General features: G+C 42.5%; 1 protein-coding gene across 1 annotated transcript; it reads right to left on the bottom strand.

Moving 5' to 3' along the window:
- Nucleotides 1–2,359: 2,359 nt before the first annotated feature.
- LOC127344559 (probable beta-1,4-xylosyltransferase GT43A) lies at nt 2,360–8,584 on the bottom strand. The gene is made up of 3 exons (XM_051370858.2): nt 7,462–8,584; nt 4,424–4,709; nt 2,360–2,873 (listed from the first exon to the last, which is right to left on the bottom strand). The coding sequence occupies exons 1-3, from the start codon at nt 8,154–8,156 to the stop codon at nt 2,718–2,720; spliced, it is 1,137 nt and encodes a 378-aa protein (XP_051226818.1). The 5' UTR covers nt 8,157–8,584; the 3' UTR covers nt 2,360–2,717.
- Between the last annotated feature and the right edge of the window lie 17,651 nt (nt 8,585–26,235).

Here is a 26,235-nt window from a genome sequence, read left to right as displayed (position 1 = left end):
AATCTTTGAAAAGTCAAATTAAATTTTTCTACAAGAAAAAAATACGAACCTGTGGAGGGAGGCGGTTGTAAAAGAGATGTAGGATTCTCCCCCCCTCCCCATCACCGGTGACACCTTCCGTCCGGTACACCTCTAGTGACCTTGGGGCCTTGAAGTCGTGGCAGACCACTGCCCCTCACATATGGGAGGGTTCTCATCAGTGTGTTCTTCAGGATGGTTAGTTGACTATGTCATCTTAAAATTAGAGTAAGGTCTTCACGCCCTATCGTAGCTCCGGTGGAGCGTCTAGCGTCGGCAGAGGCCGCGTGGAGTTGTCCTACGGATCTCTTAGGATCTAGTCATTTTCGTGTTTGTTGGTGCGATTTCCTCTTCGGATTTTCGGATCTATAGGTCTCATCTTTGACGATGGTTGACGATTCGTGTGTTGACTCCTTAGAACCTTAGTTCGACGACTTCTCATTTATCTACTTTTTTTACTATGACAAGTTTTGTCCGCCTATGGTGATGGAGAAGCGAGGATGCTAGAGCGCCTTCGGTTCGCCCTGTAGTCGTTCGTTACCAGGTGGTCCAAGAACCAATTTATAAATCTTATGTGTTTAAGGATTTTGTAGTACTATTGATGATTACGAAAAAAGCGATGGTCCATTTTGAAACAAAACTAGAGGAAACGCCATGGTTAGTGATATTTGGATGGATCTTGCTTCCAAGATCTTTTGCATTGCGATCTAACTATGGAAAATACACATGGTCGTATTTCCGATATTTTGCTGGAAATCAGTTTTTCCATACCCACTGTTATAAGAAAATACCGGCTAGTATTGACCGGTATTTGATCATTTGCTCAACATTTAAATGATTTTGATAACTTTTGGTCTTATTTTAAATATTGTTTGAAGGAGCAGGCGACATTTTTTTTCTAGAATGAGAAGAAAAAACCTTGGTCCAAAGGGCATCTCGAGTGGCTTGAACCATTTCACACTACAAAGAGTATGTTTTGATCTGTTTGGGTCAAGCTGTGGACATAAAATCGATCATCTGGCCACCCTTGTCTGGGTTAGAGGCAGGCCCGACACATTTGGTCCGGGTTAGCCATTTTTCTTCGTTTATTAACTATTTCACCAAGTTATGCTAATATATAAATAAAAGATGCTATAAAAACTGAATATGGTGCTAATAAATTAAGGCTAATTAGGAAATCACATAGTTCACACACAACAGTACATAATCAAAGTGTAAAAAAGACTCAAGTTCATGTGAAATAAATAAACTATGATAGATATGTGCGCTCACGCAATGCGTTGTCAGATGATGGCTTGCTTCTTCTCGAAACAAGCCCTTTGTTCCGACTCCATGAAGATCAAGTCGGTGAACATGATCCGGTTCTCCTCCGCGAGAAATTTGGCCTCGACCTCAATGGTCTAGATTTCAAGAGGTTTCTTCGTGAGTTCCATGAAGCTAGCACAAGTAGCATCTTCCTTCCAGAGTCACTTATTATCCCTCTTGGAAGGCAGCCCTAGGGCATGATTTATCTGGTGGGAAAGTGGGCGGCCATTGTACCCGAGGCATATGACAAGAGAAAAGGCATTAAAAATGCTTGAAAAGGATCTTGGGGATACATCATTGCCTATATCTAAATTTGTTTTCGGATTTTTTCTGAAACACGAAAGTATGATTTTTTTTAAACAGATCATTGGTGGCTATGTGCACCAAATCTCCACTTAGAAGCGGGCCGTCATATTTCTGATTCAAACCCAACATGTTGGGATTTTGCATATGACAAGTGGAGAGTGTATATCAAGCTTGGTTAACCGTTTCACAGGGCTAGCTTATGTTATATGGTCATCATTGCGCGAATGTCGATGCACCACAGCGCAGCTCGCCAGTCTTGTTCGTACGCAAGGACTACTTGTCTGCCGACACATGAAAGATTGTCGGCTCCTACATTCGAAAGAGTAGCTCTTCACCGCACGAGCAGCCAGCCGTGTTGTGATGTACGAGTACGACGCCTACCAGCTCGAGCTCCCTAACTCCAAGGCTCCAATAATGCAGGAGAGTAGCAGTAGATCTGGGCGACGCATTCATTTCAGTTCATCGCTGCAGATCTCACTGCACTAGCCGGGCAGATCCTCCTCTCTGCAGTGCTGTCACTGCCATTGCCGCTGCCACGTGCTCTGTGTTTCCTCAATCAAGGAATCAACTTTACAGAAATTCTGAGCAATAGAACTGCTCGACGACGAGAACAGTCCGAATTCCACACCAATACTGAAAAAACAGGACATTGTTTCACATGAATACTGGAAAAAAATAGCTCCAAGGCTCCAATTTTATTTTGTATTAACTATTCTTCTGGGGGCTCAAATTGCTGGAAATCCATGCTGTTAATTCACCATGTCATCTGCCAGATTTTCTCCACACTTGCTACAACAGCGTCTTATTGCACTCCACAAAGAGATTTTTTTAGAGAAGCCCCACATCGAGTCAAAGAATCGCAGGTAAAATCTGAATAAATAATACTATTGCCTGGGGGGAGATCTCCAGAGGATAATTCATGACCCCCAAAAACCAGAACAAAACTGAGAGAAAGAGAAAAAAAAGAACTCAGTGTAAGCAACCTTCTTCCTTTTCCTTTCATTTTCGCCACATTTACATTGACTCCCAAGTCCCAACATTGTTCTCTCCTCATTTCTGCTGAGGACTTCCTCTTCTTCTCCCCATCCCTACCTTCTATGGTGAGTTTTTGGGGCAGAGGTTTTGTGAGAAGCGGGGCTCGGCATGGTGTACTGCCACACCATGATCTGTGAGCAGTCGGAGGGGATCCCCTTCAGCTTGGTCCTGTCCTCCAGCACCACCTCTTGCACAAATTTGATGGAATCCTGCAATCGTATCAAAATACACCAGATTAGCATTGGACCATTGGGCTGGGTAGGTGTGCTAAGGACATTATTAGCTGGGAATAGCAGTTCAGGTGGCCAAACAGAGAGATTAGTACTGGACCATCGGTAGGAGGGCTGGAGAAATTATTAGCTTCTTGCATATGACAAGTGGAGAGTGCCATCAGCATCAGCTAGCGGTTCAGACCGAAGCTCGCATATGTGTTATCGTGTTGTAGCGCTAGGTTTCTGGAAATGCATTTGTGGTTGTTGGAAATTAGGAACTTTCTAGTACAACTAGCTGGCATGGGGACACAGATGAAGCAAGGATTTGGTGAGGGACCAAAGTGCTCTGTTATCTTGTTTGAACAAGCAATCAGTATTTTGGTTATAGTGGCGCGCCCATCTTTTAGTAGCAGTAGTGGGATAGAGCTCTAGGAATGATGGGATAAGTAGGTGAGTCGGTGGGTTGAACTAAACCAAAATAAAATTTAAGATAGGAGTGCATGATAGCGATGGTGGGACAAATAATTGCTAACTGTTCTCGGCCATGTTATGTTGAAAGCGAAGCTGATAACTGTGTGATAGGTCAGTCAAATCAGAAAGCAAAGTTGATATTTGTGTAAGTCGGACAGTGAATTCAAATAGGAGATAATATCTCAGGGGTGAGGAGATCAGGAGATGAAACCAGAACACGCATAGTTACTTAACCATTCAGCTAAATTTATCTTTTGTTACCTCGAAAGTTTACTGCAGTGCTACAAGGATGCATTTAGCAGTCATTTTTAACTGGGTAGTTATCAGCAGAACAAGATTATTTCTTTGATAATTTTACGTCGTTAGAAATTATTGAAATATGCTCATGACTGGATAGCAATACATTAGGTTAAGCCCTTGACCTGGTCAGTACGCAGTTTTGTTGCCTGCCTAAACAAAATCATGACTCAATTTCAAAATAAAAACTGAAAATCCACAAAAGTACAAATCGATTTGCACCAGCCTGTCAAACAGTACATTGTTCTGGAATTGCTTGTGGCCTTTCACCAATTGATAGGATGAGATCTTTTAATCAGATTGACTTGTGAAGTTTGAGTTTAAAGGGGATAAAAAAACTCAATTTCATGCTGAAAATTTGAATCTTTTTAAGATGAACATGCTCTCCACAATTCTGAGGATCCTGGCTGGTCCACTCATTTAGGAGGTTTGTTATTTAGCTATCATGAGATCAGGAAACGGACAAACTCAAACTATTTTAGTGTCAGACTCAGTCCCTCAATTAGTCAAATCCTCTTCAAGTTCCAGACTTTTTTTTGAATGTCCAGGCAAGTAGTTGCAGAATATGTTGTCATATTACTAAATGCAGTGTGTGGCCTGATCAACAACTGTGGTCTGCCACTCAGAGATCAAATCCTGGTTTAATACTTTCAGTCATAATGAAAATAAAGTTAATTTAGGATCCACCGACACTAAACATGCAACCCACTCAGAGACTGAATTAACATTCGTAAAGTGAGACAAGCATAGGTTGACAGCATTACTGAGAGTGAACTAACCTGTGAAGTGTCCGGTAATGACGTTGGTCGTCCCCACCGCTCAGGGTCCCACAAAATAGAGCTGTTAAACGCAAACCCTGATACGTCGATCGTGTGGGCTCGCGTGCCAGCAGCACCGGCAGGATTCAAGTCAACCTCCGCGTTATATGTCACTGATCGGGTGGTACCATCATTGAAGTTTCTCGAGAACCAACCGACTACCTTTGAGGCAGTGCACAGTGGGCCTTCCACCACTACTTTCTTCTCTCCGGCGGACATCGTTGCCACCGGCCATGTGCCAAACGCCCTGTCCATTTCAAACATTAGAAAGAACATAAAAAAATGCATCAGGTAAATATCGTCCAACAGTCGCTAGCAAACATGTAATTCAGGAGCCATATCAACCTCATCTGGATTGGTCAGTAGTTAAGACTTGAGATCTATAGAGAATTGTACACTAAACCTTGCCTGGAATCAGGATCCACCGACACCAAACAGTCATGGGTCAGTTGAGTTTGAAAATTAGAGGGTCTTCTCAAACGAAGATATTTGAACGAGAAAAGACAGGATACCATTACTCCATTGGCACACCTTCCACATGCTGCCTTGTTGAAAGCATCATGACAAAGGCAAGTATTCTACAACTTTCTCTCACTAGACACTAGGCAAGGAACACATTACAAGGTGAGTGAGTTATTACATGCAACTGCCTCACAAGATGTGGGAATATACTACATCCTCCACTTGCGCACACATGCAACCGAGTGACGAATAGCGTAATTAATGGATATATTAATAACTTCGAAGTTTGAAATGCCTTGAACAAACTAGGGGATGAGACGATCGTTGACAACGACGGAAGACTTCATTGTGCACAAATTTTCACAATGCAATGTATGGTCAACCACTACTGTAAATAATGTGCTCAACTCAGGTTATGTACCCTTGTCTGGGCACTCAGTACACAAGTTTTAATATTTTAGACATCTAGGATTAAAATAACCCTTAACTCTAATCCAAAGTTAAACATGGGGGAGACTTAACCATGGTCTAAACCCATGGAAAATTATATTATACTTCATTTGTGGTAACTAAACTGGTAAATCCTGGGACACGCACGCCAGGTCAGATGCAGGACGAATACATGGGGTCTGATGCTAAAAATAGCTAGCTCTGTTGTGTTTTGTGCTCCAGCGCCCAGAAAAGCATCAGGGGCCACATGTGCACGCATCACAAGGAACTATACAAGAATAAAAACAATGTGGGCTGGCGAGATGCAGCAAAAGTAGGATTGGGGAAAAGTGGAGTGCTTTGATCTCATCATGCTCCCCTCAACAAAAAAGATTGTTCTTCATGGGAATATCAACACCATGCTCACATGACATACTCATAAAAGTCAGAATATTACAGTTTCAAATGTATTGACATGACTGTAGTATTGGTAGTAGTACCATATATAGTAGTAACAAGGATTTATGTCTTCTTATAAAAAAAGTAAGTACTCATAAGAGTCAGAATATTACTGTTTCAAAAGTAGAAGCAAAATGCCCATCAAATGTTTTAAAAGTTATACATAAATCTTGTTGAAAGACAAAAGCTTGAAAGTATTATATTTGCATCTAATTTCATGTTACAGTTCTAACTGCAAGGTAAACAGGGTTACGCAAAAGCCAAAGGGGAGGTCAAATGTTAGGCCTTTTTGGATAGAGCAAAGACGGTATGTTTGACCTAGAATTTAAGAGGCTCGGAGCAAACAAACTAGTCACAATCTGTGGTGCTGATAGATACCAGAATCACAATATTGGGCTACAGCTAAGATGGAAATGCATCATGTGTCGGTTATTTCCTCATGTGTCATATTATAGGTACTCCGGTCAAGAAACAAATGATCGGCGTCATGTGTCGGTTAAAAATTGCACATGCTTCTTTGCCAGAATTCAAGCACTAATTTGGTTGCGCATCAAGTGTCCGTGAATTCCTCATGTGCGGTCAGTTACCATGAACAGCTGGCTGTCGCACCGTTATTGAAAATTTTCAACAAAAACAGTGGGCAAATTTGGCTGTGCATTTCAAACAGCCACACATGTGGTCAGAGAAAGCAGTAGACAGTGCATTCTATTAATAGAATTCAATGGCTATGGCCTAACGGTTACTATCTTCTACTTCCAGTATTTTTAGCCCATTTCTGCCTGAATCTGCCGACCAATTTTAGGAGCATCAACATCCCAACATTCAAGGCGTGCTTTAGGTTAGTACTACTAGGGAGGCCCCGCATGTCAGCGAGCAAACAGCTAATTATTGGTGCTATTAATCAATACCTCTGTTTTTTATAGCTTTGCTTTGCCCATGACTGACGAGTCACGTTAAAAAGTCTTAATTAAACTAGTAATTGGAGTGGTTGCCGCACAATTTGGTCGTTGGGGGGTGAGCAAAAGCAAAAGATTGCAGATTTGAAATCTGCAACAGAAGCATACTAGTTTGCTGGAATTAAAGAAGAGGCAAAGGTAGATCCAATAATTGACCACTTGCATCACCAGAAGAGCATACATAGTCTCCCAGCACTTGCCAAGTTCATGGTGTGATGTGAGGGGTCAATAATTTTATTCTAACCCTTATTCTCCCCCTCCCCAGCTAATGACAGCTTCTGTGGCTTCAATTATACTCGCACCAAACTACACGGCTACTAAAACACTTTTTTTTACCTATAAATTAGTAGTAAATTAAAAGAAGTGGAGGTTAGTGATGAGGAACCCTAGTCGGTGGCCACCTACAGCCTACAGCTACAGGAATCTGAAATTCATTACTCTAGCGACGGCTGAAACTTGAAAGTAAAATTAATCATCTAGATTCAACACCCTGGAAGAACAGAATGCAAACGAGAAAAATGGGGATTAACTAGAGCTTAGAATTGGAGAGGGGGTAAAACAAGTAAAGTTTCCAAATTTGTGCTTGAAATTCAGCAAGGAGGAAACAGTGACGGAATTTTGCGGGTTGGCGCATTCTATTGATTTCCGATCTAAGTAGAAAGCAAGCGAGATTTGGGTCAGAAATGGACTTACTCGATCTGTCGGATCTCGTCGAAGAATCGGGCGTCGTAGACGCCGGCGGCGTCGGCGAAGTGGACGACGCCGGAGAGCCTATGCTTCTCGACGTGGGCGAGCGCGGCGTTGCGCTGCGCGTGGGCCTCGGCGGCGGCCGTGGTGAAGTTCTCCTCCGGGCGGAAGGCGAGGTGTCTGTACATGACCCCGGTGCCCCTTAGCACCTCGGCGGTCGCCGGCGCGTCCGCTGCCGGCTCCACCACGACCCAGACGACCGGCGGGCGCACGAGCCTGAGCGTGTGGGCGAGCCGCAGCAGCTCCGGCCGCCGCCGCCTGCGCTCCCCCGCCCCGGACCGCGTGGTGGTGACCACAATCAGCATCCGGCGCGGGCCGGTCTCGTCGTTGCCGTCGTCGTCCACGTCCACCGTGGCGCCGCCCCCGCCGGCGCCGTCCGGCGAGGGCGGCGCCAGGTTGATGCGCTGGTTGCCGTTGAGGGCGACGCGGGAGGCGGCGAGCTGGTCGCCGACGCGGTGCGGCGGCACCGGGTCGCCCCCGCCGCCGCCGCCGGACCTCCAGGAGGAGGAGGAGGAGGGGGCGAAGCCGGTGAAGAAGCCCATGACGAAGCAGAGGGAGAAGTGGAGCAGCGCCTTCTTCCACAGGTAGCCGCCCCGCCGCTGCTTCGGGAGCCGCTCCGGCGTCGCCGCCCCCGTCCCCATGAAGCCCGACACACCAAATCCCCAAAGCTCAAAGCTTTCAGATCAAGAACCACGAATCAAATGGAGACCCTCCGCAGATCGAAGACCCACGAACTGGACGTCCCCGGATCAGGACGAACGGGAGCAGTCGGAGCTCAAAGGCGAAGGAATTGAGCTCGACGCCGAATGTGGGACGGAGCTGAATCAATGTAGGTGGAGCAAGAAGTAATTGAAGATGGGGAATTAATGTGGGTACTGGATCAGCACCAAGATTTAGTGGGGGTGGTGGAATGTGCCGGCTGGGGAAGAAAGAAGAAGAAGATCGGGATGGAAGGTAGGAGAGGGAGGGATGGAGGTGAAACTCTTGCTCCCCCAGTTGAGGTGGAGGTGAAAATGGCGTTGGAGGTGGTTGGTGAGGGTGGCGCTGGTTTAAGAAAGAGGGCGCGCGGGAGGAGGGTGGTGGAGAACATATCTAGTGATACCACCCTTTAAATGATACCATGATACCGTACAAAAAAAGTATTTTTATACGTGCTAAAAAATTATACGAAAAATTGTGAGTGCTCATGAAGCATGTTCCTACATCATCACAAAATTTCATATCCAAACTCGACATGGACACTGAGAAACAAAAAAGAGAAAATCAGCATGAATAGTGGATTTTCTGATTTTGTCTTTTTGTGACACTAGGTAGCACTATTCATGCTGATTTTCTCTTTTTTGTTTCTCAGTGTCCATGTCGAGTTTGGATATGAAATTTTGTGATGATGTAGGAACATGCTTCATGAGCACTCACAATTTTTCGTATAATTTTTTAGCACGTATAAAAATACTTTTTTTATACGGTATCATGGTATCATTTAAAGGGTGGTATCACTAGATATGTTCTCGAGGGTGGTGACACTTGCCTGTCGCTCCCTCAAGCCTCAACAGCACCAACATTTTTACTTGCTCCTCTGTCTCTGCGTACCGTATATGCCTTCAGGGTTCAGGCATGTTTTGCCTACCGACACAGAATCTGAGGCGAGATGAGAACACCTGGCACCCAATTTTGGCAAGGATTTAGCAGGAAACAACCTCAATCTGGAACACAAATTAAGCTTGCTGGATACATTTACCTACAGGTTCCATATGGATGATTTTGAGACGAAACCCCCCGCTGGAAAACAGAACAAGCAACCAAAGAAACTGCCGAACAACCTCATTAGCCTCCAAAAAGCTAACACCAACCTCTCAGGGCATCCAATTCAATTGCGCCACTATTGCATACAGTTCCAATAGTTGCAGCACATTCCTTTCTTTTTTAACTGAGCTGATTTGCAAGCTTATTATTGGATACCAATTTGGATTGGCGTTTTTTAGATGTGGCAGGAGGCCCCCAGATCGATCCGGTGTAGTAGCCCTGAAGAATATTAGGTGAGCTGCAGCTTTTGCTCGCCCTCCCTACCTCCCTTTTAATACACCCCTAAACCTGATCTTCAGTTGATCCTGTTTCCTCAACTTAACTTTAAGCCAAAGGAAGATGGTTTTGAGCTGGAGAGGACATCTCTCAGTTGGTAGCGGATTGGAACCTGGAACCTAACTGAGAACGATAAAGCAAAGAATGGAGGTGACATGGCATCAATGGTAAAGATTTCTTTCTAGAGAGAAGGCCACTTCTTTTTTTTTCGTTCAGGGAATTCATGTCTATTTAACAGTCTTTTTATTTCTCTGAATGAATGAATACAAAGGTGCAGATTTCTTCCATGATAGTACTAAATTGGTTGGTACAAGTACTATACCATGTTTGTTGTGTATGTGTGTTGGAGGTGTGTTGAGGCTGTACAATAAAGTGATTAAGAAACTGCCGAAAAGTTTGGTGTGAAAAGTATGTGCCAAATTGGAGCCAGGGGTCCAGGCATCTGAAAAGAAAAACTGGTGGGGGGCATCAGCGTCCGGACTGGTACTGTCGGTCTTGGTAGCTTGGCATTTTCCCATGACCCAGTGAATAAAGAGTTTACATGGTTTCTATTTTCATAAAGGAACTTGCATTTTTTTTTTGGAATACTGCAATCCATGGAACCTGTTTATTTTCAAAAAACGAGAATCACATTCGGTTAGTTTCAGTTATTTTTAGAATAAACTGATTTTTGTTTTTGCATGAGTAGATATAGAGTTTACAACATAACTAGAAAATAACATGAATTGTATATTTATAAATGAGATACACAAAACACACAAATATGTGGATCTAGATTAGATGTGTTGTTTGTTTGTTATAATTGATCCAATGTTCGTTTTCAGTGCATAAATGAGCTAATTAGTTAATGAATTTTACACGCATGTAAACTGAGTTCTTAATGACACATAAAAATATGTGTTCCGATTTTTCTAATCAGGCTTCAAGATCCGGTAGACACGCTAAGGTGCACACCCACTATATTGCAAAGCCAATAGAGATAATGGGCACACATGATTCATTATACTAAGCGAAAAAGGTTCATGTATGATATTATTATTATTAAATAAGGTACATCATGTCGACCTAATGGATGGATTTGAGGTCGATGAAAACGTTGTTCATGCCAAAGTTCCATGGGTCGTAGTTTTTTACTCTAGTGTTTGGGGTATCTTTGATTAGCAAACCTCAAAACTGACATTAGAATATTGCAGAACTAGTGTGTAATATATCTTGTTGAATCCTATAGAATTAGAAATTTTTCTAACATTCCAAATCCACCTAGAAAAATAGAAAAGTGACACATTTTTCCTTCATTGCGGATGGCCAGATCTAACTGGTATTCCACGGTATGGTTATGGAGTAGTCCTCGAAACTTAAATCCTATTGAGGCGGCTTCACCAAACATGGATGGATTTTGATTTCTTTGCTCATTTTGCCTTCTTACCTCTCTTTGTATGTAATTATTATTAGCATTTCACGAGAAAAAAAAAACTTGATTCACCGAGCATTTTATGTGTTCCACCATCAACTTTAATGGTATTCATTTGACAAATGATGTATCTAGGATGCGTATGTTATTGGCCCACCGCGGTGCATACAAGTTTTCTTGTATGCAAATAACCTCATGCTTTGTGCGTCGAATTGATCGACCATGCTAGTGTGTCATGTTCAACTTCATCTCTTTTTTTTCGCGAAAAATGACCAAAAGAAATACAGTAATAATATCCAGAAAGGAGAAGGCCCCCGGCCCCTGTGCATCAAGTTCATCCAGACAGCAAGAATTTACGTGTCCTTTGGCACTCAGATTCCGTGCCCACTTGCCACGTCATTATGCAGGCCCCTGCAACAGGTAGGCCCAGATGTCACTAGCCATCACAGTACGTAGTAGCGTTTCAGTATGAAGACCACATGGAGGAACTGAATTCCAACATTCAAGAGCAAACATAGCGTTCAAGATGAGTACGAAGTACTAACGTATGTGGGTGAGTAATGCTAAAAATAAAGACGAAAGTTGGGGCAGAGACATGAGTCCTAGAAAATGTAAAGGGTAAAAGGTAAAATTCTCTTGAAAATGTATGATCACGGTGCATCAAGTTCTTACAGATTATTCTTGCATTGCAAAGTTCCTCCCTTTGACGGCAATTTTTTGTGTACTACTACTAAACTGGAAATGAGATTTAGGTTTGTGAAAGAAAATAAACTAGCTATCACTAGCAGGTTTCAACTACTTCCTACTGGATCAGTTTTGCACACCCTACCCGCTGCAACTCGTAGGCCCCAGGTGTCGCAAAAAACCACAGTGTGTAGTACAATTTTAGCATCAAAGCCACGTGCAGAACTGAATTCACATTCAAGAGCAAACTCAGCGTTCAAGATGAATACGAAATAACCACAGATGTGATGAGTAATGCTAAGAATGAAGATACAAGATAGGGCAGGGCCATACGTGTAAAAATAGACTAAAACAGGCATTAGACACGCACGCAATCAGCAACAAATCACTCCGGAATATATGGAGAATTTGCTGGGATTAAGACAGATCATCTCTCCCTAGCAAAATTTCTTTCTTTCACGGGAGTGGTCAATTTTTGAGAAGCCCATGTGATCATATCCTACCAGCTTATATTCCAGATAATACTAAGAGCTAAATGCTGGTATGTATTGTAATTCAAAAGGTCAACTATTGACGATCTCGAGTAGTTGAGGAATATTTGTTCTCCAACTTTGTGTTGATTATGTAGTTACATTAGCTTGATAGAAAATAAAACAGAAAATGGTTACCTTTGGGTAGATGTTACTCTTCAAAAACTATAACCTCCAACCTACTTTAACCAAGTGCTGGGTTGCATTGGCTTCTTTGAAAAATAGACAATGATTAGCTTTTGGTGGCTTGCTTGCTCATGTTGTGATCGAGAACATCTTACCTTTGTGGGGCGTTAGAAAATAGACGGGTTATATAATTCTCGGTGTCATAGTCGAGACAAAATAAAAGAGTTTCTTTCATTTTTTACCGCCACAATATTGTATTTTATTGAACTTTCTTTACCAAAACATTGAAGATCATATAGAACAGGAGAGTGTATAGACCTAAAAGAATATTTAGATTCTTTTTGAATTTTACAATTTTTAATATAAAAAGACGAGCTCACTAGGTCTCGGGTGACACTAATCCGCACCCAGAGCTCAACATTTATCTCTTTGCAATACACCGGTAGAGAAAGAGACACTACAGGAATGGCGTGATACCCCGAGGGCTTTTTATACGCCGACGGCCAAAAGTCGTGGCCGTCGGCGTATGGCCCGGCCAGGCTAGCCTGCCCATCCGACCTTTGGCGTAGTGTTGCCGTCGGCATAGCGAGGTCTACGCCGAGAGCATCCCTCGGTATATCTTTGGAGACAAGGATACGCCGAAGGAGACCCTCGGCGTATGCCATTTTTCAAATTTGTCTAATTTTATAAAAATCATAACTAATTCATACGATGTCAGAAAAATACGTATAAGGTATCAAAATATTCATAAAAACATCCTCTATCCAGTTGTATCAAAATCACGAATCATGTACAGTACCATATTAACATAGTAATAATTCAAACACTTTCTGATATGTTCTCGGGTTCCCGTTTTGGTCAGATGGCAAACTAAACGAATTTAGAAAATCCCGCGGAGCCACATGACGTCATTTTACGTGTCCTCGTAACCACTCTAAAAGACGGAATTGGGATACAGCAATTATTTTGGAAAACCCTTCACGAACAGGGCTATCAAGTCCGGAGTTCTATTGCTTTTAGGGGAAATGAGTAGGAAACGGCCTGTGACACCGCATACTTTGTCGGAACGAGGCTGATACGTCTCAAACGTATCTATAATTTCTTATGTTCCATGCTAGTTTTATGACAATACCTACATGTTTTGCTCACACTTTATAATGATTTTATGCATTTTCCGGAACTAACCTATTAACAAGATGCTGAAGCGCCAGTTCCTGTTTTCTGCTGTTTTTGGTTTCAGAAATCTTACACAGGAAATATTCTCGGAATTGGACGAAACAAAAGCCCACGATCTTATATTTCACGGAAGGTTCCAGAAGTCCGAAGGGGAGACGAAGATGGGCCAGGAGGCCCCCACACCACACCACACCTGGGCGCGGGCCCACTCCTGGCCGCGCCACCAGGTTGGGAGGGCGCCCTGGTGCCCCTCCGACTCTGCCCTTTCGCCTATATTATCCCTCGCGACGTGAAAACCCTACACCGGTCGACGATATTCCACGAAGAGTTCCGTAGCCGCCGCCATCGCGAAGACAAGTTTCGGGGGACAGAACCTCTGTTTCGGCACGCCGCCGGGACGGGGAATTGCCCCCGGAGTCATCTCCATCGACACCACCGCCATCTTCATCGCCGCTGCTGACTCCCATGATGAGGAGGGAGTAATTCTCCCCCGAGGCTGAGGGCTCTACCGGTAGCTATGTGGTTCATCTCTCTCCCATGGTGTGATCTTTATGTGATCGTGAGCTTTGTATCACTATTAATCTATGTGCTACTCTAGTGATGTTATTAAAGTAGTCTATTCCTCCTCCATGATGTAAAGTTGACAGTATGTGCATCATGTAGTACTTGGCGTAGGTTATGATTGTAATCTCTTGTAGATTATGAAGTTAACTATTACTATGATAGTATTGATGTGATCTATTCCCCCTTTTATAGCTATTGTTGACAGTGTGTATGCTATGTTAGTACTCGGTCTAAATTGCAACGGTCTATTATGCACTCTAGAGGTTACTTTAATATGAACTCCGGATGTTGTGGATCTTGTTTACTCCGGCTTGAGGTGTGCTTTTATAGCCCTACACAATGAATGGTGTTTGTTATCCAACAAGAGAGTGTGAGAAAGTAGCATTTATTTATTCAGTTATGTGATCATTGTTGAGAGTGTCCACTAGTGAAAGTATGATCCCTAGGCCTTGTTTCTAAGCATTGAAATACCGTTTCCAACAAGTTCTGTTACATGTTTGCTTGCTGCCATCTTTATTTCAGATTGCAATTACTACTTACAATCATCCATATTACTTGTATTTCACTATCTCTTCGCCGAACTAGTGCACCTATATATCTGACAAGTGTATTAGGTGTGTTGGGGACACAAGAGACTTCTTGTATCTTAATTGCAGGGTTGCTTGAGAGGGATATCTTTGACCTCTACCTCCCTGAGTTCGATAAACCTTGGGTGATTCACTTAAGGGAAACTTGCTGCTGTTGTACAAACCTCTGCTCTTGGAGGCCCAACACTTTGTTCTTCATGAATTTATTTGTGTACAAGATTCCTTTTCATAGGAAGTGGGTTAGACTTAAAAGTGTTTCTTATTTGCTTTTGATGCTCTCTTTTGCTTCAACTCTTATTTCTTGCGAGAACATCATTAAAATTACTGAGCCCATCTTAATGGCTATAAAGAAAGCACTTCTTTGGAGATAACCCATGTTTTTATTTTGCTATTGTTTTGTTATGTCTTGGAAGTTGTTACTACTGTAGCAACCTCTCCTTATCTTTATTTATTGCATTGTTGTGCCAAGTAAAGTTTTGATAGTAAGGTTGATACTAGATTTGGATTTCTGCGCAGAAACAGATTTCTAACTGTCACGAATTTGAGTAGATCTCTCTGTAGGAAACTCAGAAAAATCTGCGAAAAATCATGAGTAATCCTCAGATGTGTACGCAACTTTCATTCAATTTGAGCTTCTTCATCTGAGCATGTTAAGTGCCTCGTAAAAATTCGTCTTTACGGACTGTTCTGTTTTGACAGATTCTGCCTTTTATTTCACATTGCCTCTTTTACTGTGTTGAGTGGATTTCTTTGCTCCATTAACTTTCAGTTGCTTTGGGCAATGTCCAGAAGTGTTAGGAATGATTGTGTTACCTCTGAACATGTGAATTTTTGATTATGCACTAACCCTCTAATGAGTTTGTTTTGAGTTTGGTGTGGAGGAAGTTTTCAAGGGTCAAGAGAGGAGGATGATACAATATGATCAAGAAGAGTGAAAAGTCTAAGCTTGGGGATGCCCCCGTGGTTCATCCCTGCATATTTCAAGAAGACTCAAGCATCTAAGCTTGGGTATGCCCAAGGCATCCCCTTCTTCATCGATAACTTAGCAGGTCACCTCTAGTGAAACTATATTTTTATTCCGTCACATCTTATGTGCTTTACTTGGATCGTTTGTATGTTTTTGTTTTTGTTTGAATAAATTCGGATCTTAGCATTCCTTGTGTGGGAGAAATACACGCTCCGCTAGTTCATATGAACACTGGTGTTCTTAGCTTTACTTTTAATGTTCATGGCGAAGGTTGAAAACCGCTTCGTTCATTTCTATTTGGTTGGAAACAGAAAATGCTTCATGTGGTAATTGGTATATGGTCTTGAATAATTTGATACTTGGCAATTGTTTTGAGCTCTCAAATAGATCATGTTTAAGCTCTTGCATCATGTAGTTTAAACCTATTAGTGGAGAACTACTGTAGAGCTTGTTGAAATTTGGTTTGCATGACTGGTCTCTCTAAAAGTCTAGATATTTTCTGGTAAAGTGTTTGAACAACAAGGAAGACAGTGTAGAGTCTTATAATGCTTGCAATATGTTCTTATGTAAGTTTTGTTGTACCGGTTCATACTTGTGTTTGCTTCAAACAACCTTGCTAGCCAAAGCCTTGTACTGAGAGGGAATACTTCTCGTGCATCCAAATCCTTGAGCCAAAACCTATGCCATTTGTGTCCACCATACCTACCTACTATGTGGTATTTCTTAGCCATTCCAAAGTAAATTGCTTGCGTGCTACCTTTAAAATTCCATTCCTTGTCTTTGCAATACATAGCTCATGGGAAAATAGCTTAAAAACTATTGTGGTAAAGAATATGTCGCTTATGTATCTTATTTCTTATAAGTTGCTTGTTGAGCGGTAACCATGTTTCTGGGGACGCCATCAACTATTACACCTTTGTTGAATATCATGTGAGTTGCTATGCATGTTCGTCTTGTCTGAAGTAAGGGTGATTTATCATGATTAAATGGTTTGAGTATGCATATTGTTAGAGAAGAACATTGGGCCGCTAACCAAAGCCATGTATCATGGTGGAAGTTTCAGTTTGGACATTAATCCTCAATCTCTTATGAGAATATTATCTGTTGTTGAATGCTTATGCATTAAAGAGGAGTCCATTATCTGTTTTCTATGTTGTCCCGGTACGGATGTCCTCAAGTTGAGATCTATCAAAAACGAGAAATCAAATGCGATCTATCTCCTTGGACCTTTGTACAGGCGGCATAGAGGTACCCCTTTGTGACACTTGGTTGAAACATATGTAATGCAATGATAATCCATGAAAATCCAAGCTAATTAGGACAAGGTGCGAGCACTATTGGTATTCGATGCATGAGGCTTGCAACTTATAGGATGTCTTATGCATAACACATATGAATTATTACTACCGTTGACAAAATTGTTTCTATGTTTTCAAAATAAAAAGCTCTAGCACAAATAGTAATCCCTGCTCCCCTCTGCGAAGGGTCTTTCTTTTACTTTATGTTGAGTCAGTTTACCTACTTCTTTCCATCTTAGAAGCAAACACTTGTGTCAATTGTGTGCATTGATTCTTACATACTTGCTTATTTGCACTCATCATATTACTTTGTGTTGACAATCATCCATGAGATATACATGTTGAAGTTGAAAGCAACAGCTGAAACTTATATCTTCCTTTGTGTTGCTTTAAAACTTTCTACTAAGAATTTATTGCTTTATGAGTTAACTCCTATGCAAGTCTTATTGATGCTTGTCTTGAAAGTACTATTCATGAAAAGTCTTTGTTATATGATTCAGTTGTTTAGTCATTGTCTTTACCATTGCTTCGAATCACTTCATTCATCTCATATGCTTTACAATAGTATTGATCAAGATTATGATAGTAGCATGTCACTTCAGAAATTATCCTTGTTATCGTTTACCTACTCGAGGGCGAGTAGGAACTAAGCTTGGGGATGCTTGATACGTCTCAAACATATCTATAACTTCTTATGTTCCATGCTAGTTTTATGATAATACCTACATGTTTTGCTCACACTTTATAATGATTTTATGCATTTTCCGGAACTAACCTATTAACAAGATTCCGAAGCGCCAGTTCCTGTTTTCTGTTGTTTTTGGTTTCAGAAATCTTACACAGGAAATATTCTCAGAATTGGACGAAACAAAAGCCCACGATCTTATATTTCACGGAAGGTTTCAGAAGTCCGAAGGGGAGACGAAGATGGGCCAGGGGGCCCCCACACCACACCTGGGCGCGGGCCCACTCCTGGCCGCGCCACCAGGTGGGGAGGGCGCCCTGGTGCCCCTCCGACTCCGCCCTTTCGCCTATATTATCCCTCGCGACGTGAAAACCCTACACTGGTCGACGATATTTGATACGTCTCCAACGTATCTATAATTTCTGATGTTTCATGCTTGTTTTATGACAATACCTACATGTTTTGTTCACACTTTATGATGATTTTATGCGTTTTCCGGAACTAACCTATTGACGAGATGCCGAAGTGCCAGTTCCTGTTTTCTGCTGTTTTTGGTTTCAGAAATCCTAGTAAGGAAATATTCTCGGAATTGGACGAAATCAACGCCCAGCATCTTATAATTCCACGAAGCTTCCAGAACACCCGAGAGGGACCAGAGGAGGGCCACAGGGGGCCCACACATGTGGGCGGCGCGGCCCAAGGGGGGGCGCCCCCTTATTGTGTGGAGCCACCGCAGCCCTTCCGTCTCCGACTCTTCGCCTATAAGAAGCCCCCTGACCTAAATCTTCGATAGGAATAAGCCACGGTACGAGAAACCTTCCACAGCCGCCGCCATCGTGAAGCCAAGATCTGGGGGACAAGAGTCTCTGTTCCGGCACGCCGCCGGGACGGGGATCGACACCACTGCCATCTTCATCACCGCTGATGTCTCCCATGTGGAGGGAGTAGTTCTCCATCGAGGCTAAGGGCTGTACCGGTAGCTATGTGGTTAATCTCTCTCTCATGTACTTCAATACAATGATCTCATGAGCTGCCTTACATGATTGAGATTCATATGAGCTTTGTATCACTATTAATCTATGTGCTACTCTAGTGATGTTATTAAAGTACTCTATTCCTCCTCCATGATGTAATGGTGACAGTGTGTGCATCATGTAGTACTTGGCGTAGTTTATGATTGTGATCTCTTGTAGATTATGAAGTTAACTATTACTATGATGGTATTGATGTGATCTATTCCTCCTTTCATAGTATGATGGTGACAGTGTGCATGCTATGTTAGTACTTGGTATAATTGCGTTGGTCTATCATGCACTCTAAGGTTATTTAAATATGAACATCGAATGTTGTGGAGCTTGTTAACTCCGGCATTGAGGTGCTCTTGTAGCCCTACACAATTAGTGGTGTTCATCATCCAACAAGAGAGTGTAGAGTGGTTTTATTATGTGATCAATGTTGAGAGTGTCCACTAGTGAAAGTATGATCCCTAGGCCTTGTTTCCGAATAGAAAAGCTACACCACAAAGATTCCTATCTCCCACGTCAACTGCACGCCAGCAAGTATTTTCTGGTGCCATTGTCGGGGAGGTCACTGTTTGTTTACTATTCCACTACATGTTTACTCGCTGCCATATTGTATTCAGATTGCTATTACCACTCATATACATCCATATTACTTGCATTTCACTATCTCTTCGCCGAACTAGTGCACCTATACATCTGACAAGTGTATTAGGTGTGTTGGGGACACAAGAGACTTCTTGCATTGTGATCGCAGGGTTGCTTGAGAGGGATATCTTTGACCTCTTCCTCCCTGAGTTTGATAAGCCTTGGGTGATCCACTTAAGGGAAAACTTGTTGCTATTCTACAAACCTCTGCTCTTGGAGGCCCAACACTGTCTACAGGAAAAGAAGCGTGCATAGACATCAATATTCCACGAAGAGTTCCGTAGCCGCCGCCATCGCGAAGACAAGTTTCGGGGGACAGAATCTCTGTTTCGACACGCCGCCGGGACGGGGAATTGCCCCCGGAGTCATCTCCATCGACACCACCTGTAGGGATTCGTAGCATAGAAAACAAAAAATTTCCTACCGCGAGAACGCAATCCAAGCCAAGATGCAATCTAGAAGACGGAAGCAACGAGGGGATGAACGAGACTCACCCTTGAAGATTTCGAAAGCCTACAAGATGAGGCTCTTGTTGCTGCGGTAGACGATCACTTGCCGCTTTCAAAAGCGCGTAGAAGATCTTGACGGTGCCACAATCGGGCAGCACCTCCGTACTCGGTCACACGTTCGGTGTTGATGAAGACGACGTCCTTCTCCCCGTTCCAGCGGGCAGCGGAAGTAGTAGCTCCTCCTTGAATCCGGCAGCACGACGGCGTGGTGGCGGTGGCGATGGAGATCTCCGGCGGAGCTTCGCTAAGCGTTGCGGGAGAGGGGGAGGAGTGGGGCGGCTAGGGTTTGGGAGAGGGGGTGGCCGGCCTCCTTGGGGTGCGGCCAAGGTGGTGGTGTTGTGGTGGCCGGCCCCCTCCCCCTTGGTCCCTCATTATATAGGTGGAACCCCCAAGTGTTGGACTACAAGTCTTCGAATAAGACCCCAACCCAAAACCTTCCATGTTGTAGGGAAACCTACCCAAGGTGGGACTCCCACCTCAAGTGGGATTCCCACCCTTCCATGAGGGGGTGGTCGGCCCCCTTGGTGGAGTCCACTTGGGACTCCACCCCTCTAGGGTTGGCCGTCCATGGGTGGTGGAGTCCCTCCGGGACTCCGCCTTCCAAAGTGAATTCTTCCGAACTTTTCTAGAACCTTCTAGAACCTTCCATAAATTCACCGGATCATTTTCAAACTTATAAAATGACTTCCTATATATGAATCTTATTCTCCGGACCATTCCGGAACTCCTCGTGATGTCCGGGATCCCATCCGAGACTCCGAACAAAACTTCAAACTCCATTCCATATTCAAGTTCTACTATTACAACATCAAACCTTAAGTGTGTCACCCTACGGTTCGCGAACTATGTAGACATGGTTGAGAACTCTCTCCGACCAATAACCAATAGCGGGATCTGGAGATCCATAATGGCTCCCACATATTCAACGATGACTTAGTGATCGAATGAACCATTCACATACGATACCAATTCCCTTTGTCACGCGATATTTTACTTGTCCGAGGTTTGATCATCGGTATCTCTCTATACCTTGTTCAACCTTGTCTCCTGACAAGTACTCTTTACTCGTACCGTGGTATGTGGTCTCTTATGAACTATTCATATGCTTGCAAGCTAATATAGACGACATTCCACCGAGAGGGCCCAGAGTATATCTATCCGTCATCGGGATGGACAAATCCCACTGTTGATCCATATGCCTCAACTCATACTTTCCGGATACTTAATCCCACCTTTATAACCACCCATTTACGCAGTGGCGTTTGATGTAATCAAAGTACCTTTCCGGTATAAGTGATTTACATGATCTCATGGTCGAAAGGACTAGGTAACTATGTATCGAAAGCTTATAGCAAATAACTTAATGACGTGATCTTATACTACGCTTAATTGGGTGTGTCGATTACATCATTCATATAATGATATAACCTTGTTATTAATAACATCCATTGTTCATGATTATGAAACTAATCATCTATTAATTAACAAGCTAGTTAAGAGGCTTACTAGGGACTCATTGTTGTTTACATAACACACATGTATCAATGTTTCGATTAATACAATTATAGCATGGTATATAAACATTTATCATAAACATAAAGATATATAATAACCACTTTTATTATTGCCTCTTGGGCATATCTCCAACAGTCTCCCACTTGCACTAGAGTCAATAATCTAGATTACATTGTAAGGTACCTAACACCCATGCATTCTGGTGTTGGTCATGCTTTGCCCTAGGGAGAGCTTTAGTCAACGGATCTGCTACATTCAGATCAGTGTGTACTTTGCAAATCTTTACTTCTCCATCTTCGATGTATTCGCGTATCGAGTGATAACACAGCTTGATATGCTTTAGCCTCTTGTGTGACCTTGGTTCTTGTGCATTGGCGATGGCACCCATGTTGTCACAGTAGATGACTAGTGGGTCCAATGCACTAGGAACCACACCGAGCTCTACAATGAACCTCTTCATCCATACCGCTTCTGATGAAGCCTCTGAAGCCGCTATGTCCTCCGATTCTGTTGAAGACTTCGCCACTGTGCACTGCTTCGAGCTTGCCCAGCTTACTGCAGGACCATTGAATATAAACACGTACCCAGACTGAGACTTAGAGTCATCAGGATCAGTGTTCCAACTTGCATTGGTGTAACTTGTTACAACGAGCTCTTGGTCACCTCCATAACAAAGAAACATATCCTTAGTTCTTTTCAAGTACTTCAGGATATTCTTGACCGCTGTCCAGTGTTCCATTCCTGGATCACTTTGATATCTGCTAGTCAAATTAACAACATGTGCTATATCCGGTCTAGTACATAGCATGGCATACATGATAGAGCCTACTGCCGAGGCATAGGGGATCTGACTCATCCTTTCTCTTTCTTCTGCCGTAGCCGGACCTTGAGTCTTACTCAAGACCTTGCCTGGTAACATAGGTAAGAATCCTTTCTTACTTTCGTCCATTCTAAACTTCTTTAGAATCTTGTCCAGGTATGTACTCTGTGATAGCCCTATTATACGTCTTGATCTATCTCTATAAATCTTGATGCCTAATATGTATGATGCTTCACCAAGGTCTTTCATTGAAAAACTACTATTCAAATAACCTTTTACACTGCTTAATAGTTCTCTATCATTCCCAATCAATAATATGCCATCTACATATAATATTAGGAATGCTACAGAGCTCCCACTCACTTTCTTGTAAATACAGGCCTCTCCATGACACTGTATAAACCCGAAGTCTTTGATCACCTTATCAAAGCGTCGGTTCCAACTTCTCGATGCTTGCTTCAGTCCATAAATTGAACGCTGAAGTTTGCATACTTTGTCAGCATTTTTAGGATCGACAAAACCTTTGGGTTGTACCATATACAACTCTTCCTCAATGTCTCAATTAAGGAACGCCGTTTTGACATCCATCTGCCAAATCTCATAATCGAAAAATGCAGCTATTGCTAACAAAATCCTCACAGATTTTAGCTTCGCTACAGGTGAGAAAGTCTCATTGTAGTCAACACCTTGAATTTGTCGGAAACCCTTTGCGACAAGTCGAGCTTTATAGACAGTAATATTACCATCAGCATCTGTTTTTCTCTTGAAGATCCATTTATTCTCGACAGCCTTGCGGCTATCAGGTAAGTCTACCAAAGTCCACACTTTGTTATCATACATGGATCCCATTTCGGATTTCATGGCTTCTTGCCATTTGTTGGAATCTGGGCTCATCATAGCTTCTTCATACGTCGCAGGGTCTTCATCATTGTTGTCCACAATCATGACATTTAGACAAGGATCATACCAATTAGGAGTGGCACGTTCCCTTGTCGATCTGCGAGGTTCAGTAGCTATCTCATTTGAAGTTTCATGATCATTATCATTAGCTTCCTCCGTTACCGGTGCAGGCGGCACAGGAACAACTTCCGGTACTGCGCTACTCTGATCAACGAGTGAAGATTCAGTAATCTCGTCGAGTTCTACTTTTCTTCTAGTCACTTCTTTAGTGAGAAATTCTTTCTCAAGAAAGGATCCGTTCTTAGCAACAAAGATTTTGCCTTCGGATCTGTGATAGAAAGTGTACCCTATAGTTTCCTTAGGGTATCCTATGAAGATGCATTTCTCCGCTTTGGGTTCTAGCTTGTCCGGTTGTAACTTTTTTACATAGGCTTCGCAACCCCAAACTTTAAGGAACGACAGCTTAGGTTTCTTATTAAACCATAATTCATACGGTGTCGTTTCAACGGATTTAGATGGTGCCCTATTTAAAGTGAATGCAGCTGTCTCTAATGCATAACTCCAAAATGATAACGGCAAATCAGTAAGAGACATCATAGAACAAACCATATCTAAGAGAGTTCGATTACGACGTTCGGACACACCGTTTCGTTGTGGTGTTCCCGGCGGTGTCAATTGTGAAAGTATTCCGCATTTCTTTAAATGCATGCCAAACTCATAACTCAGATATTCACCTCCGCGATCAGATCGTAGAAATTTAATCTTCTTGTTACGTTGATTTTCTACTTCACTTTGGAATTCCTTAAACTTCTCGAAAGTTTCGGATTTATGTTTCATGAAATAGATATACCCATATCTACTTAGATCATCTCTGAAGGTTAGAACATAACGATAACCACCGAGCGATGCTACACTCATTGGTCCGCACACATCGGTATGTATGATTTCCAATAAGTCAGTAGCTCGCTCCATAATACCAGAGAATGGAATCTTAGTCATTTTTCCCATTAGACATGCTTCGCATTTATCAAGTGACTCAAAGTCAAGTGATTCAAGTAATCCATCGGTATGGAGTTTCTTCATGTGTTTCACTCCAATATGACCAAGACGATAGTGCCACATATAAGTAGAATTATCATTCAATCTAATTCGCTTAGCATCAATGTTATGAATATGTGTATCACTACTATCGAGATCTAACAGAAATAAACCATTCTTTTCAGGTGCTCGACCATAAAAGATATTATTCATAAAAACAGAACAACCTTTATTCTCAGACTAGAATGAATAACCGTCTTGCATTAAACAAGATCCAGATATAATGTTCATGCACAACGCGGGTACAAAATAACAATTATTAAGGTTTAAAACTAATCCCGAAGGTAGATGTAGAGGAAGTGTGCCGACAGCGATCACATCGACTTTGGATCCATTTCCAACGCGCATCACCACTTCATCCTTTAATAGTCTTCGTTTTTTCTTTAGTTCCTGTTTCGAGTTACAAATATGAGCAACTGAACCAGTATCAAATACCCAGGTACTAGTACGAGAACAAGTAAGATAAACATCTATAACATGTATATCAGATATACCTTCTTTCTTCTTCTTGATAAGGCCGCTCTTCAGATCAGCCAAATACTTGGAGCAATTACGCTTCCAGTGTCCCTTCTCCTTGCAGTAATAGCACTCAGCATCAGGCTTAGGGCCGTTCTTAGGTTTCATAGGAGGCGTGGCAGCTTTCTTGCCACCCTTCTTGAATTTTCCCTTAGACTTGCCCTGTTTCTTGAAACTGGTGGTCTTGTTGACCATCAACACTTGGTGCTCTTTCTTGATCTCAATCTCAGCAGATTTTAGCATGGCGAAGAGTTCAGGTAACTCTTTGTTCATGTTCTGCATATTGCAGTTCATCACAAAGTTCTTGTAACTAGGTGGCAGTGATTGAAGGACACGATTAATCCCCAGTCTGTTAGGAATCACTATTCCCAAGTCACTGAGTTTCTTCGCATGCCCGGTCATGGCGAGCATGTGCTCACTAACGGAGCTGCCTTCTTCCATCATGCAGCTGAAGAAGTGTTTCGATGCTTCATAGCATTCCACGGCCGCATGAGTTTCAAAGATAGCTTTCAGCTCATTGACCAACTCATGAGGATCGTGGTGCTCAAAACATTTTTGAAGATCGGCTTCCAGACTGCATAGGATGGCACACTGAACTTGAGAGTACCGAGTTTTCCGAGTCGCGTAAACATTCTTTACTTCATCGGTTTCAGTTTCTGCAGGAGGGTCACCTAGTGGTGCATCAAGCACATATTGCAGGTTTCCACCAGCGAGGAAAATCCTCACATGACGGAACCAGTCGGTGAAGTTGCTACCGTTGCTCTTAAGCTTTTCTTTCTCTAGGAACTGGTTAAAATTGATTGGGGACGCCATATCTACAACATATATTTGCAATAGTTTAGACTAAGTTTATGACAAATTGAGTTCAAATTTTAATTCAACATAATTAAAAACTAGGTGAACTCCCACTCAAAACAATATCCCTCGAATTGTCCTAGTGATCACACAAACCAAATCCACCACACCAAGTCAGATCATCACGAGACAAGATGTAACTTCAATGGCGAACATTCAAAGTGTTCATCATATCAATCATATGATTCATGCTCTACCTTTCGGTATCACGTGTTCCGAGACCATGTCTGTACATGCTAGGCTCGTCAAGGCCACCTTAGTATCCGCATGTGCAAAACTAGCTTGCACCCGTTTGTATGCACTTGTTGAGTCTATCACACCCGATCATCACGAGATGCTTCGAAACGACAAGTCTTGGCAACGGTGCTACTAAGGATGAATACTTTATTATCTTGATATTTTAGTGAGAGGGATCATCTTATAATGCTACCATCGCGATCTAAGCAAAATAAGATGCATAAAAGGATTAACATCACATGTAGTTCATATGTGATATGATATGGCCCTTTTGTCTTTGCGCCTTTGATTTTCATCTCCAAAGCACGGACATGATCTCCATCATCAACGGGCATGATCTCCATCATCGTCGGCGTAGCGTCAAGGTCAATGGCGCCGTCTTCATGATTGTTCTCCCATGTAGCAACTATTACAACTACTTTGAAATACTACTCAACATGAAATTTAAAGACAACCATAAGGCTCCTACCGGTTGCCACAATACAATAATGATCAT

This window comes from Lolium perenne, chromosome 1, assembly GCF_019359855.2.
Source record: "Lolium perenne isolate Kyuss_39 chromosome 1, Kyuss_2.0, whole genome shotgun sequence".
In the NCBI taxonomy this organism is placed as follows: domain Eukaryota; kingdom Viridiplantae; phylum Streptophyta; class Magnoliopsida; order Poales; family Poaceae; genus Lolium; species Lolium perenne.
Note: the sequence above shows the minus strand (reverse complement) of the source record. Positions and strands in the feature narration are given on the sequence as shown.